This window comes from Theobroma cacao, chromosome 8 (assembly GCF_053813885.1).
Source record: "Theobroma cacao isolate CCN51 chromosome 8, ASM5381388v1, whole genome shotgun sequence".
Taxonomy (NCBI): Eukaryota; Viridiplantae; Streptophyta; class Magnoliopsida; order Malvales; family Malvaceae; genus Theobroma; species Theobroma cacao.
The window spans coordinates 9,633,731-9,648,249 of NC_142646.1; the positions used below are offsets into that span (position 1 = coordinate 9,633,731).

Consider the following 14,519-nt stretch of genomic DNA (forward strand, 5'->3'; position numbering starts at 1 on the left):
ATAGAATCTCACATACACCATGACTTGATCTGGTTTATTAGGTAAAAGTAAGTTTCTCTAGTTGTTTCCAGAGAGTTTACATAAAAAAAAAAAAGATAGAAGCAGTCAAACATAGATAAACAAGTCGTATTCTTCACCAACTCCTCATCCGTACTCAAGTGATAAGGAAAGTGCAACTCTCGGCGAATTGTGAAGCTCAAGTTTCATTCCATCTAGCTGGCTTTTAAGACCTTTTCTTCCATGTTTTTTTTTTTGTCGCAATTTAAAACCTTTGCCGTCGTAATTACAACTCCATATAAGTCTAGTTATCTCAAATTATCGATCTAATTAAAAATAATATCACTAATAATTTTTCTCAAATTATCGATCTAATTAAAAACAAATCATTTATCTCATGATTTGTACTGTTCATTACCTAAGAGATGGCTATTTGCGAATTTGATTCAACAATAAATGATGTCTTCCCCATCTTCCCAGATGAATTAAAAACTTCCAAAGCAACGTTAATAGCTATTAATTTTACAAAATAATTATTTTTATCAGTTACGGAATGATATGCATAACAAAATTCCTAGTATAGAATGCATAATAATTTACAATTAAAATTTACATGTATAGTTTTAATTTAAAATGCACTTTACACTGATGCTTGCTTAAGTTTTATTTTGTGTACTAAAACAAAATTTGTTTTGTAGTGATATGAAAAAAAAAAACCTTAAAAATTTCAATTTAAATCAAGTAATTATAAATCGAAGTGGTAGAGATTTAAGTAAAAGATTCGATCCGTTATCTCTTCTTGCTTTGAAAACAGTACTCTGTTTTTTTCCTTCAAGAGGAAGAACTGTACTGTTTTATTTGAAAATGATAGCTACTTTATCTTTTTCTTTTCTTATAAAAATCACTACTTAATCTTCGAATCATGATTAAATTTGACAGAGGCTAATCATGCATTAGCTATTGAGTACACATCAGTAGCTGGTCCTTTTCAAGCAATTAATGTATAACCAAATAAATTAATCTCATCTGAACTTATATTAGAGGTTTTAATTAAGTTGTGGTTAGTTAGAACTAGGGAAGGGTTTCCTCTGCCGGTGATTAAATTAATCAAATGCTAACTAATTGAGCATATGTTATGTAAAACGTGATTTTTGTTGCTTTCATGCTTAAAAGTTTATACATATATATGTTCTAGTTGGATTAATGGTATAACAGCTTAATTGGAACAAAAAATAAGATAAAATCATTTAAATTATCTTCATTAATACCATATTTAACTATAGATGATGAATTGTTATTAAAAATATTGGACTTTATTCGTTATTCGCCCACAGGAAACAAAATTTTTGGAAACGACAAAGTAGAGACTGGAGAATGCAGAGCAAAAGAAAGTGTAGCCGCCTGGTCCCGTAGCCAAAATATTATGGAAAGTTAGGCAGCCACACAATGTTTTCAAAGCAATTTAATCCATAGAAAAAAAGAAAGGGAAATATGTATGTATATACATATATATATGGTAATTAAGAAGAAAGATTTCTGTTTGAATTATGGTATTTATTTCATAGACTACTACTTTATTCTCTGCTTAGCTAGCAACCTCAATCGAAGCTGCCAAATTCAACGATTGGAACCCGTGGTGTCATTTCTCCTTACATTCATTAAATCCCGTTCAAACCTGCACCATTTGCAATTTATTTTTATTTTTATTTTAATCGTGGCGTTTAACAAAGGTTAAACAATTTTTTAAGCCGATTTTACCAGGATTACAAGGTAAAGACAAAATCTATATAAAGGAAGCGAAGAGGTTGCCCCAGAGCAGAACCAAAACCCACTTTGTTGTAAAGATGGGAAAAATGGGGTCTTCAATGACCTCTCTCTTCGTCACTCTCCTAGTGCTAGCAGTGTCTCTCAGCTTGCCTTCTGAAACCACAGCAAACTACCCTTACGCATCTCCTCCGCCACCACCTCACTACTACTACAAGTCACCACCTCCTCCTCCTCCGGTGTACTCTCCGCCACCACCCAAGATACCTTACAAGTACCCGTCTCCTCCCCCACCAGTACACTATCCTCCACCACCTTACGAGTACAAGTCTCCCCCTCCTCCTCCCCCACTTTACAAGTACAAGTCTCCTCCACCTCCACCAAAGCACCCCTACAAGTATAAGTCTCCTCCCCCACCACCTCCAGTTTACAAGTATAAGTCCCCTCCACCACCACCACCATCACCACCCAAGCACCCATACAAGTACAAGTCTCCACCTCCACCACCCCCAGTTTACAAGTACAAGTCCCCTCCACCACCACCACCATCACCACCCAAGCACCCATACAAGTACAAGTCTCCACCCCCACCACCCCCAGTTTACAAGTACAAGTCCCCTCCACCACCACCACCATCACCACCCAAGCACCCATACAAGTACAAGTCTCCACCCCCACCACCCCCAGTTTACAAGTACAAGTCCCCACCCCCACCACCCCCAGTTTACAAGTACAAGTCCCCTCCACCACCACCACCATCGCCACCCAAGCACCCCTACAAGTACAAGTCCCCACCCCCACCACCCCCGGTTTACAAGTATAAGTCTCCACCACCTCCAGTGCACTATCCTCCACCCCCTTACAAGTACAAGTCTCCTCCACCACCACCCCCAGTTTATAAGTATAAGTCTCCCCCACCACCACCACCATCACCACCTAAGCCACATCCCTACAAGTACAAGTCTCCTCCACCACCTCCTCCAGTCTACAAATACAAGTCTCCTCCTCCTCCTCCTAAGGAGCCTTACAAGTATAAGTCTCCTCCACCACCTCCTCCAGTTTACAAGTACAAGTCTCCTCCTCCTCCTCCTCCAAAGGAGCCATACAAGTACAAGTCTCCCCCACCACCCCCTCCAGTCTACAAGTACAAGTCTCCTCCACCACCACCACCCCATTACGTCTATTCATCACCCCCTCCTCCTCACCACTACTAAGCAACGGCTTTGACCGTACTGAGGTAAAAAAAAACAAAGTTTCATTCAACAAGATAACATACATTTTCTTCTGTAGTTTTTTTTTTGCTTAGTACGTAACACCATTTTTCAATAAATGTTTTTTCATCTCTTCAAGCTGGATAATTAAATCACAATTTTTTTGCTTGTTTGATATTAATCAGTTTAATGACAAAAGCTCAATGTGTTACTGCAGGAGAAGATAAGAGTGTGATCAAAATAAAGGGACAAAAATGGTTCGAAGAAACATGCAGAGTGAGAGACATAAAGCAGAAAGCTGGGAGCCCGGTGTCCACGTTTGAAGAGAAGAGAAGAATAACGTAGACAAGTAGGAAAATAGAGGGTTGATCGTTTCCATGTTTCACAGTTGTATTGTTCAGTGGTCCTGCTTTGTTTTTTTTATTATTATATAATAAAAATCGTGTATGTATGTATGTGTTTTGCAACCTTTTGCAAATGCATGGGTTGATCCGTAATAATAATAATAATAAATCCATTCCTCTCAAAAGATTCTTTTATGGTTCGTTGTTTGCCTTTTGAGTGTGATGGGTTGAATAGAGCTACCTTTTAATCCATATTTTCTCTGCATGGCTTTACATGCAACTGGGGATAGAAAACGCGTTACAAAATTAAAAAATAAAATAAAAGAAAGGAAGAAATCATAGCGGCTTTTGCCTTTTTCTGTCTTCCAATTATGGATTTGGTCATGCATGTTACTATCAACCAATTAGTTTATAATTATTTCGAAGAATTCCATGGTAAATTTCTTTTGGGTTTTTATCCGTTACTGTGTCTTTGAATGATTAATTGGCTTGTCAATTGTTCTTTTTTTAGTGCTTACAGATGGCAAAAATTAAATTAAATTAAATAATGCGAGCTTAGGAATCAAGAAATGAGGATTGACGTTGGAGAGTTTGTCTTTTATAATTTGCTTCCTTTTTCTTTGGGACTGAAATACGCATTTCTTTGCTCGACCAATTTCTATATAAAATCATTAGGCAGGGCTTCGGTATCCTTGAAAGCCAGAATATGCTTACCGACATATTAAATTCCTCGATATTCTACCCAGATCTGTCTTTAAACAAATTGAGGCTGAATTTTTTATTCTTTAATACACTTTCCAAATAAATAATTAAATGGGGAATGATCACTTGTAGCATCTGCTTTAAATTTACTAGATTCAGCCACTAAATATATAGTAGATTAAGAGATAAAAGAAGATAAAAAAAGAAAGGTATAATTAACTCAAATATTTAAGACTATCAAGTGCACTACCAAGTCAGTCCTTTTTACGCATACTTATTCATTTAAAAACTTAATATAATTTTTTTTTTTTGAAGGGCGACTTCATTTAAGGGAAAGGAAAAGTTATTACCTCCAACATAATAAAACTTAAAGTTTAAACAAAGCATGTATTATATGGTTGGAGAATTTCCTTGAAGTACAATGAGAAAAGCATAATTGATTCTGATTATCCTATCATCATTTAAAATAGGATTTTTTTTCATTCTACATTTTAAATATTGCAAAAGGGCATCGCGAAATTAAACAGCCTAGTCTTTCTGTGTAGTACCATATGGCTGAAAGTTGTTGTAGTGGGTGGTTGAGTCTATGCTCCTGAAGCTGGAAAGGGCACAATTAGCAGTATATAAACATAAATAACAGAACCTCTCCTTTTTTGGAAGCAAATCTCAGTTCCCAATAGAGTTTAAAGTTGCCTTACTTTGGCTGGCTTTACCAACTTTGTCTTGACAGCAAATCCCATGATAAGAGCATCTAAGGTAGGTGTAAGGACTAGCAGCAGCCGCAACAACTCTATGACTTTAGAGCCTAGTTTGACCATTTTGTATACTTCCCTGACCATGTAAACATGCATGTTACACTCCTTTTCATTACCGACTTTTATCCATTAAGAATTTTCAATGCACTAAATTTTAATAAATATATTTATTCAACAATATCAAAGTACATTACAGGGACACGTGCATGGATTATTTTATATGAGTAAATTTTTTGTACGAATCGTATTAAAAGACTTACTGTATGAGTTTTGATGGTTACATGTATAATATAAAAAAAACTATTGATTCAACTATATACGTAACTTTTGAGCCTTTGACCAATTTGCACATTCCAAAAATCTTACAGCCATGTGTTTTCTTCTTTCTTTCTTTTTTTTTTAATTTTTGAAAAAAAATCTTATAAACGTATTACACTAATTATTCGTTTCAGTAATTCTTTTCAAGTAATAATTTTCAATGCACTGCTTTTCAAAACAAACTAATTTTCAGTGCACTAAATTTTAATGAATATACTTATTCAACAATATCAAAGTCCATTGCAAGTACACGTGCATGGATTATTTTTTGAGTAAATTTTTTGTACGAATCGTATTAAAAGACTTATTGTATGAGTTTCGATGGTTACATATATAATATAAAAAAACTATTGGTTCAACTATACATGTAACTTTTGAGCCTTTGACCAATTTGCATATTTCAAAAAATTTACAACCATGTGCATTTTTTTCTTTTTTTTGATAAGCAAAAAACTTGCAAACGTAAAACATTAATTATTGATTTGGGTAACTGATCGTTTCAAGCAATAATTTTCAATGCATCAAATTGAGAAATGCGTTATCGATGGATCCAAGTTTATTAGAAGTTTACTTGCAATGAGATTGAAGTATGATCAGACGAAATAGTTTTTCCCTCTTTTTAATTTATATAATTTTTGTTGGCTAGCTAATTAATTAAATGAGAAAATAAATGGAGAAATCCAAACATGCTAAGCAGTGGCATCAATCAATCAAGGTATTATAATTAATATTTTTCCTCGAACCAATTTTGGTCTTGAATAGGAGAAAAAAACTTGTGGAAAAAAATGGGAGTGGCTTATAATATATGATGGGATGAGCGAAAGAGGGCAGTTTGGTAAAAAGAAAAGGGAGGGGAAGAAGTGCATGATTTGGGAAGCCATAAGACTATTAGGAACACATATATAATTCGATACTGTGGGATCCACATGATTAATAAAGTTTGGAATCTTAATCAATGGTGGGGGGCCATCGAATAAAACATTTTATCGTGTAAAATCATGTGGGAAGTTTGAAGAGTCGATGACAAGGAAATAAAATATTATTCACCTACTCATATATGAATATAAATATATATATATAATTTTTTCAAAATATAAATAGAATTATCTTATTTCTTAATTTGTTACAGACAAATTATGTTGATAGAGACACTAAGATGAATTAAGTTAAATAGATATGATTACATGATATAAAGGCAATGAAGTATTATTAGTTTCAATTTTTCTCCCGTTTCTATTATTTTCCTTATAAATCCACTGTTAAAACACCCTGCCTTCAAGTTATTGAAAGTTTTCACCTTTAACCCAGTCTAAGATTTTTAACTAATTTGACTAAAATTGTAATTTCCTAAAAGTACATTAAAAATCTAAGATTATTTAATGGGGGTAAAAGGTAACTTTTTGAAAATTATAATTAGTCAAATAATCATTTAGCAGCCAAAACTTGACCAATCATGTTGCATTGGGGTTAGGATCGATCTTGGGTAATAATATTAACTCATATCGATAAATCATATGTCTTAGGTCCAATTAAAAAAGAAGTTAATATATATAGATTTCTAGATCCCTGTAAAGAATTTAAAATTCTAGAGAGTACACAAATTACAGGTGTTGCTGCTTGACTTTATGCATGTGGCAGGCGTATTCTTGTAGTGAAGCTGTTTGCTGGGTTAAGGGAGCGGGATTTTTTCTTTGCAAGATTTAGAAAATCCTAGTTGTATGTGTTAGATTTAATTAATTAGCTGAATTTGGAATAATTGATAAAACAGTTAACATATTATAAATAACAATGTTAATAATTGCCTCCTTTACATTTAATAATACTATTAAATTTTTTGCAGAAACTGAAAAAAAGAATTATATAAAGAAGAGGCAAACATGCTTTAACATGGACCGTCTCATTTTCTAGCAGTATGCATACATGTTTATACGTGCATATAAATTTATTGTGCAATAATATTGGAATTCATTCAAGTTGGGACTAAATTATTCAGTTAAACGAAGTATAGTAAATCCCTTAAAAATATGAATTGCTTGAGTTTAAAACATTTAAAGTTAAATTACCAATTTCCGTGTGATTGTATTTGAATGAGTGCTACCAAAATTTATGTACATGCATTGAGACATTGGACAGGGGATGCTTCCTGTCATTATAGAATTTAGCAAGAGTAAAGTGTCTCATTTACCAACTTGCAAGAGATATTCTCGAAAGAAACAGTTGACGGAATAATAAGGCTGTCCAGTCCCCACCATGGGAAAAGAAGAAAAATGGTGCATGCGTTGGATTCTTCACCAATGGAAAAATAGATATAAAAACGAAAAAAGAAGGCCCAAGTAGAGACAATCAGATAAATATCATGCCCAACATGTGATCATCATAATTGTCATGGAAATTAATTGATTTTTTTTTAAAGGTCCACCAAAAATTGTTTTTTCTTTTGCCTTTTGCTTCTAAATTTACATGCATATATATTCTGGGTACCACTGTATAGATAAAGACAATTTAAATTCACCAACTCTACAACCCCCCATGTATTTAAAGCACCCTTAATTTTAAGTTATTTCCAAACAATTTTTCCTTTCAGACTCCCACTAGATGGTTTTCTTCCATTCACTTCGCTTTTGTTATATATATATATACATATTTATTTCTTCTTTAAGTTTTATAAGCAACAAATAAAAAAAAGTTTAAGGCAAATAATTACAACACTTTGCAAACTTTTGATTATCAAGCAAAATTATATTTTATTCCTGTAAGACAGCTGGTCCATGATTTTCAGGAGTGAAGAATAATGGAGAAGGCCATTTGCAGGCCGATTGTACCAGATCAGGTCAACTTCTTCTGCCGAATAATTTCCTCCTAATTGATAAGGATGGGTGGATACAATTAATTAAAAAAGAATTAAAAGGGAGCGATTAAATTTTATATTTTCTGCACTCCAATCCAAATTTTTAATCTTTTTAAATGAAAAGAAAAGAGAGCCTACACATTGTATGTGTTAATTTATGACACTTCTCAATTTCCTAAATCAGGTCAATTGATGCTAATGCTTTGAAATATGATCAAAATGTATTAAAATATATTACTCTCAAAATGAAGTTAATTTATAAAAAAATGTCATGACAGATGAATTTAATTTTCAAAATCAATATTTTTATTCTATGTATATATAGAAAAATATTCATTAGATCTTAACCTTTGGACATAATTAAAAATAACGAATTTTTTTATCGATTTAACTTAAGTTTTAAATTCTAGAATGAGTTAAATTTCAAGAAGGACATAACAAATGGTGAGTTGCAAATGAATTCATTGAATTTTATGAAATTTGTTTGGTTCGCATACTACCTTCATTTTGAGATTAATTAATAACAAAAAAAACTCACTTATTGCTATCATTTTGTCCTTCTTTTTAATTTTCTTCATTTATTTTTTCTTTTCTAACAAAGACTATACGAAAAGATTAAATATTCTTTGCTTTCTTGCCCTTTTCCCTTTACTTTTTCATCTTTATCAAGGATGGTGTGAACGTCTAAAAGAAGATGCATGGTTGGGTCCAAATTAACGTAGGAGAAAGTTGACAAACCCTCCAGCTGCCTCCAATAACCACTTTCTCCAATTATATATGATTATATATAAAGCTTAATGCGGATTACGTGGTTTTCGGATTTGGTCTAAGGATTTCTATGTATATCATAATCATGCTTAATTAAATTATTACATTACGGCTGATTATTTAATTAAGGCATGTTTGTGTGCAACCAGACATTCAACATGAACAAGATTGGAGAATTAGAATTTTTTTTCTCTTTTTTATTCTTACTGTAATTTAACTTTGAGTCGTTAATGAATGACATATTTCGATCTAGATCCATTTGTACTAGAGAATTGAGTATTGACAGGAACACTACTTCTTAGGTCAAATCTCAAGGTAATTTTTAACTTTTTGTTAGGCATAACTAAACTGTAATTAAATTTTAATTATAAAGTAGAAATTAAAATGAAGACAAAGGTGAGGAGGGATTAATCAATCTGTTTTATTGTTCCTCTTTTGATCTGGTAAATATATTTATACCCTCTTTTTGGTGAGAAGCAGGGAGGGTAACGCAAACACCATGAAATTAAATCGACCATTTTTTATTGTTACACTGATTGAAAGGCTAATTAACATTATGCATTACAGGATGAATAATTAATTTCCAACCTATTAATTATTTGAGTGTAATTTCTTGAGCTAGCTGGCTAGCGCTGTTGCCTTGCGCAAAAGAAAAAAAGGTTATTACTCGAATTAATTAATCCTTTTTGAAAATGGAAAAGCCATTACATGATAATCCAGGTCATAAAATAAATAAATGAGGAAGAATTTTCTTCTTTGTCTTTTTCAAATATGTATTTCTCTAAAAACCACTTGAATTCTGTTCGGTTTTTCCATTTTTTTCCCTCCTTGCGGATATTTAGTAAACTTTAATTGGTTCGTTTGGAATCTTTGGATTAATTGATTCTGCCATTGCACGTGGTTTGTAGTCATTTTCACTATATTGTAAAGCAGACATGTGGCTAGCTAGAGGGAGACAGTGAATTTATAGCTGACTTTATGTAAAACAAAGCCAACTAGCTAGCTTGTCTAATTATAAGTACAACCCATGTGCATGAAAATCGAAATTATTTACAAATATGTAAACAGAAAAAAGAGAGAGAGAGAGTTCACCAAATTATATTGATAAATATTGTTCCATGTAGACCATTAATTATAGTGAAGCTGCGATGTCACATTCCAATAGAATTTTATTCCTCTCTCTATCAATTCCAAAATCATATGAAAACAATTAATACCCATCTTCGCTTTAAATTTATTAAATTTATTTTGTGACATGCGAGATCAGGATTTCATTTCGTTTTAAAAATAAATGGAGATTTATGGGTGTATGAAAATTGCCCACTTGCCCCTCCATTGGTCCCAAACTGAAATACGATAATTCTCAATATCTATTACATGTACTATAAGCGACCAGACAGTAGGCCACCATATTGTTTATAGTTCATTGGCCTTTTTCTTTTTGATTTCTCTTTTGATATGTACCACATATATATATATATATATATATAAATTAAGAAAATTTAAATTCAACGACGCTCCAACTCCACATGATTTTAAGTAGTCTTTTTCTAGAATCCAATCAAATGGTTTTCATTTTTTTTTCATTAGTTGCATATATTTATTCTTTTTTTAGTTTTAGGGTATAAAAAATAAGTTAAGCTAATAATTGATATACAGTTTGATTATTGATCATATATATATTTCTTTAGTGCCTGCAATTTTGTAGCATAAGATCATGTACCCAAAAAAAAAAAAAGAAACAGACTACTTGTTCCATATGATGTGTTTTTCTTAAAAAAGAAAAGACAAAGGAAAGTGCAAGCAGTACTCATTTCATTTAACAAGTCTCGTCACTTGATAATTTTACCCATTTTCCCCCTTTCTTAGTATTTTCTCTCTATTCAACCAAAAATGTACAAATGTTCATGGGTGGAATACAGCTGCCACTTTATTCTAAATGTAAAACTTTGCATCCGACATTTGTTCTAAATGTTAGTCCATTTCATGGAATTACTAATATAATGTAAGGTGAGGGTTTGGTCCAAAAATATACCAATATTCTTGTTAATTTAAAACTTTTCACCCTCTCTCTCTCTCTCTCTCTATATATATATATATATATATACATACATCATCAAATTAAGTAGAAAAGATTTCAAAGCTTCTACTTTATGAATTTTCCCTAATCTAGTTTATCACTTTGTTTCTCATTACGTGCACTACTTACCTGGTACCTGTGCTTATCGCTAGCTCTCCACCAACATTAAATCATGTCACTCACTCGTAAATCAAATCATTAAATCTGCATCTCTTTATGCGGACAATATGTGCAAAATTCCACATTTCTCTTCTCTTTCCGAAGAGGTGGGGTCTTGTGGCCGGGGGATATATATATACAGGAACTTTAGCTTGAGGACTTGTTTACATCTAGATTAGCAGTGAATCTAGACGCGAACACGTCCACAGCCTCCAGCTAATTTTTAGAAAATTTTACTAGGCCTAACAAACTTATTAATCAGGTTTTGCAAAGTATCCATAAACTCCAAATCAAGTTGATGCATGCCCTCCCCTCCTAACCTATACTTCAAAATCAACATTCAGCAGCTTCACCTGCCACTGCATTTGATTGGTTTGGAATTTAGTCACTCTATCTGTACCTACATTTTCTAATTATAATGATTGATATTTCAATTAAAATAAGTAGTAGTAAGATCAACGGCTGACTTGTTAGGTAATGTGCCTACACACAGATGAATTTCTGGACCTACCCGATGAGCGAAGGCAGCTAGACTACATTTGTTTGCCCAACCAAATTATACTAGGAAGAAGAAAGAAATATACTATTGATATATGCTTTTGAGCTAATTTGATTGGTCAAGAAATATATATATATTATCATTTAATGCATATTTAATCGCATAATTATATGTAATAGAGGTTTTTCTTCATATTAGTGCAATAATAAGGAGTTATTAAGTACTAATTAGATAAAACCCATGGAATATAAAGGTCTTGCAAGGGGATTGTAAAATTGTTACAATTATGAGATCACTATGCATCAAAGTTATATTCCTAAAATTGTTCCTGGTCATTGTATTGTCAAGACAAGGCATTGACAATGCTCAAAGACTGGTACATGTTAAGCTTCCTTACTTGGGAAGTAAGCAATCGATCTCATAGATTGAAGTATATGAGATACTTGGGGATAACGTATAGGTGCTTGTTAAAGAGTAAGTTCACTAAACATGACCAGCTATAATAACTCTATTTGGTATTTTACTCAAGTGTCTATGAGAAATATTCTCATGTGATAGTCGCGCAACTAGTTCTTAGACTTGAGACACTAGGTCATCTTGTATGGGGAATGACATATTTTGATTTCACCTCTACGGGTTTGGAAGCAACCAGATGCCTAAACAGGGTGCTTTTGGGTATGCCATGAAGCATGCGAAGGTGAATAAAGTGGTCAAGAGAGAATTCATCACCCTAAGTGATATGAGGAGATGTATCTTACTTGTTCTCAATTCTTAATTAACTTGTATAAAGTCTTTGGTCAAAGCATGATGAATTTGAGAAAAGTTAGTTTTCTAAATTCATAAGGTTAGTTATGAATTATGGGAACTAATATGGAATGTTATAAGTAGACACTGAGCCATACTTAATGACATATCTGGGATATTTGATGAAAGAACCGTATTACACTGAGAAGCTTATCACTGAAGTGCTTTGTCAAATTCTTTAATTGACTCTCTAACATTTAAGTGGTCATGATGTATTGTTAGATGCTGCTCATGATCTATAAATATAAATTAATTATCAAATTGATATTTTATTATGATTTATATTTATTGCCAACATATTAGAAGTTTAATGGGTCACACACATTAAGTGACTTGATTGAGATTAAATAAAGATAATTAATTAAGTTGCACTTAATTGAAAGAGACCAAAATAAAGTGATAAATTAATTGAGTTTTCAGAGACTTAATTAAATTAACATACAACTGTTGTATTTAGGGTTACAAATTAGTTTGGCTATATAAATATATTATATTAGCAAACTAGATCAAGAAGCCTCAAAACCACTTCTCAACTATTTCATAAAATAAAAAAAAATAGTTTCTTTATCTGATAAAAATAAAATTCAGCAAGAATTTTGGTCTTTTGTTTTAGAAACAATACTTACTAGCACAAGTAAAATCCTACCTTGATAAGGTCTTATTTAGTCACTGTGTGGATTACTGTTAGAAGTCAAACACTTGGGTGGCTAAAGATTTGACAAATCTTAAAGGTGAAGAAGCAAAGATTTGGATTTAATTGACTTTTGATTACGATATCCAAAGTAAGGTATGTAACTCTTAAACTTATGAGTGTTCATTATTAATTTAAAAGTTATATGAAAAACACAAATATTGATTCTGTAAGATTCAACTGTTTTTTTGATTAAATATTATTTTATTTTTTCACTGCATTACTATTTTAATTATTGATTATTTTCATATTTGAGTATGAGGTCGAATCTCAGCATATACATGGTCCAATCCCTGTTTTGGCATTGGGATATGAATCTTTTGCTAGATACTTTGATATATGTTTACCTAAGCCCTAAATGTACTTAGTTAATATAATCATGAAGATAGAATTGCCCTAAACCTTTAGCTAGTATTGAGAATTGTTTCTGGTCAAAACTCAAAATGTAAATAGTAAATACCACTTTTGTGGCAAGTAGTGTTTTGAGGGAATTGCCATGTTTCGAGTGTTCCTTTTCATTATCTGGTTGGTAGCCCTTACATGTCTATCAGTCTGTCTGTCAGTCATTTTCACCTCGGAAGATGGGAGTCAACAGCAGACTTCATAAGAAAGCAAAAGCCAACGAACAAATTCTAATAAGGAATAACAAACCTCATTTTCTTTAAGTGGTGCAAGTTGGTGGGACATAATATAATTCAAATCATAATTTTGTTTATAAATATGCAAACCAAATAACAAAACCCTCCTCACACACATTTTTAATCAAGCATGGTTGTGATCTCTAGGCCAGGTGTATCAGTTTTCAATTTTTATATAATTTAAGATTTATTATAACATTTTTTTTTGAGAGAGAGATTTTATATCTTTAGCTGTTTTCTTCTGTTTTTCTTTTATTAATTTCATTTTATTGAATGAGAAACATGAAAAAGGAGAAGAGCTTTAAAATGGGGAAAAAAAAAATACTTGTATGAAAACTGCATTGCGCTTAACCCCTTTTATTGGTTCGAGACTTAAAATATATATATGAAATTATGAATATAAATAATGCATTTATAAAAGGCAGAAAGGGACTGTGATTGACTTCCAATTTGGAGACTTGTTAGTCTTTTTTCCCCTAATTTTATATAATTCATTGTTCAATAAGAGAGGACTTGGATTGAACCGGATGCTTAATTGTATGCAATTTTCTATACTTTGTTGAAGTAGTTTCCATGCAAATTTGGACGAGAAAATAAGAAAACCATGGCCCAAAGATGACATGGAAATGGTCCACTTGGCCTAAAATTTTCTCAAAGTCAAACGATTCTGAGTATTGATTGGATTATTATTATTTTTTATTTTCATTAAATAAAATATAGTATTAGTTAATAATGAAAAATACTTAAGTTAAGAATTTCACTTAACAGTAAATATACGTATCCTCGTAGAAGAGTTGTCGGATTGGAATCTATCAATCTAATACTGTGAAAAAATTAATTAATAACAACTTGTACTTCTTACTTCTTTTATTACATAATAATAATAATAATAATAATGAAATTTAAAGTTACCATCAAATTGGCTCTAAATTAAGCTGTGC

At 32.1% G+C, this 14,519-nt stretch overlaps 1 protein-coding gene across 1 annotated transcript; it reads left to right on the top strand.

Moving 5' to 3' along the window:
- The first annotated feature begins 1,803 nt into the window (after positions 1-1,803).
- On the top strand, positions 1,804-3,501 carry LOC18592582 (uncharacterized). The gene is made up of 2 exons (XM_007019395.3): positions 1,804-2,998; positions 3,190-3,501. Exon 1 carries the CDS (start codon positions 1,842-1,844, stop codon positions 2,973-2,975), a length of 1,134 nt encoding a protein of 377 aa, XP_007019457.3. The 5' UTR covers positions 1,804-1,841; the 3' UTR covers positions 2,976-2,998; positions 3,190-3,501.
- Positions 3,502-14,519: the final 11,018 nt, after the last annotated feature.

Bases quoted from the DNA above. Each gene is read 5' to 3' on its own strand.
- LOC18592582 (XM_007019395.3), top strand. From the start codon at position 1,842: ATGGGAAAAATGGGGTCTTCAATGACCTCTCTCTTCGTCACTCTCCTA.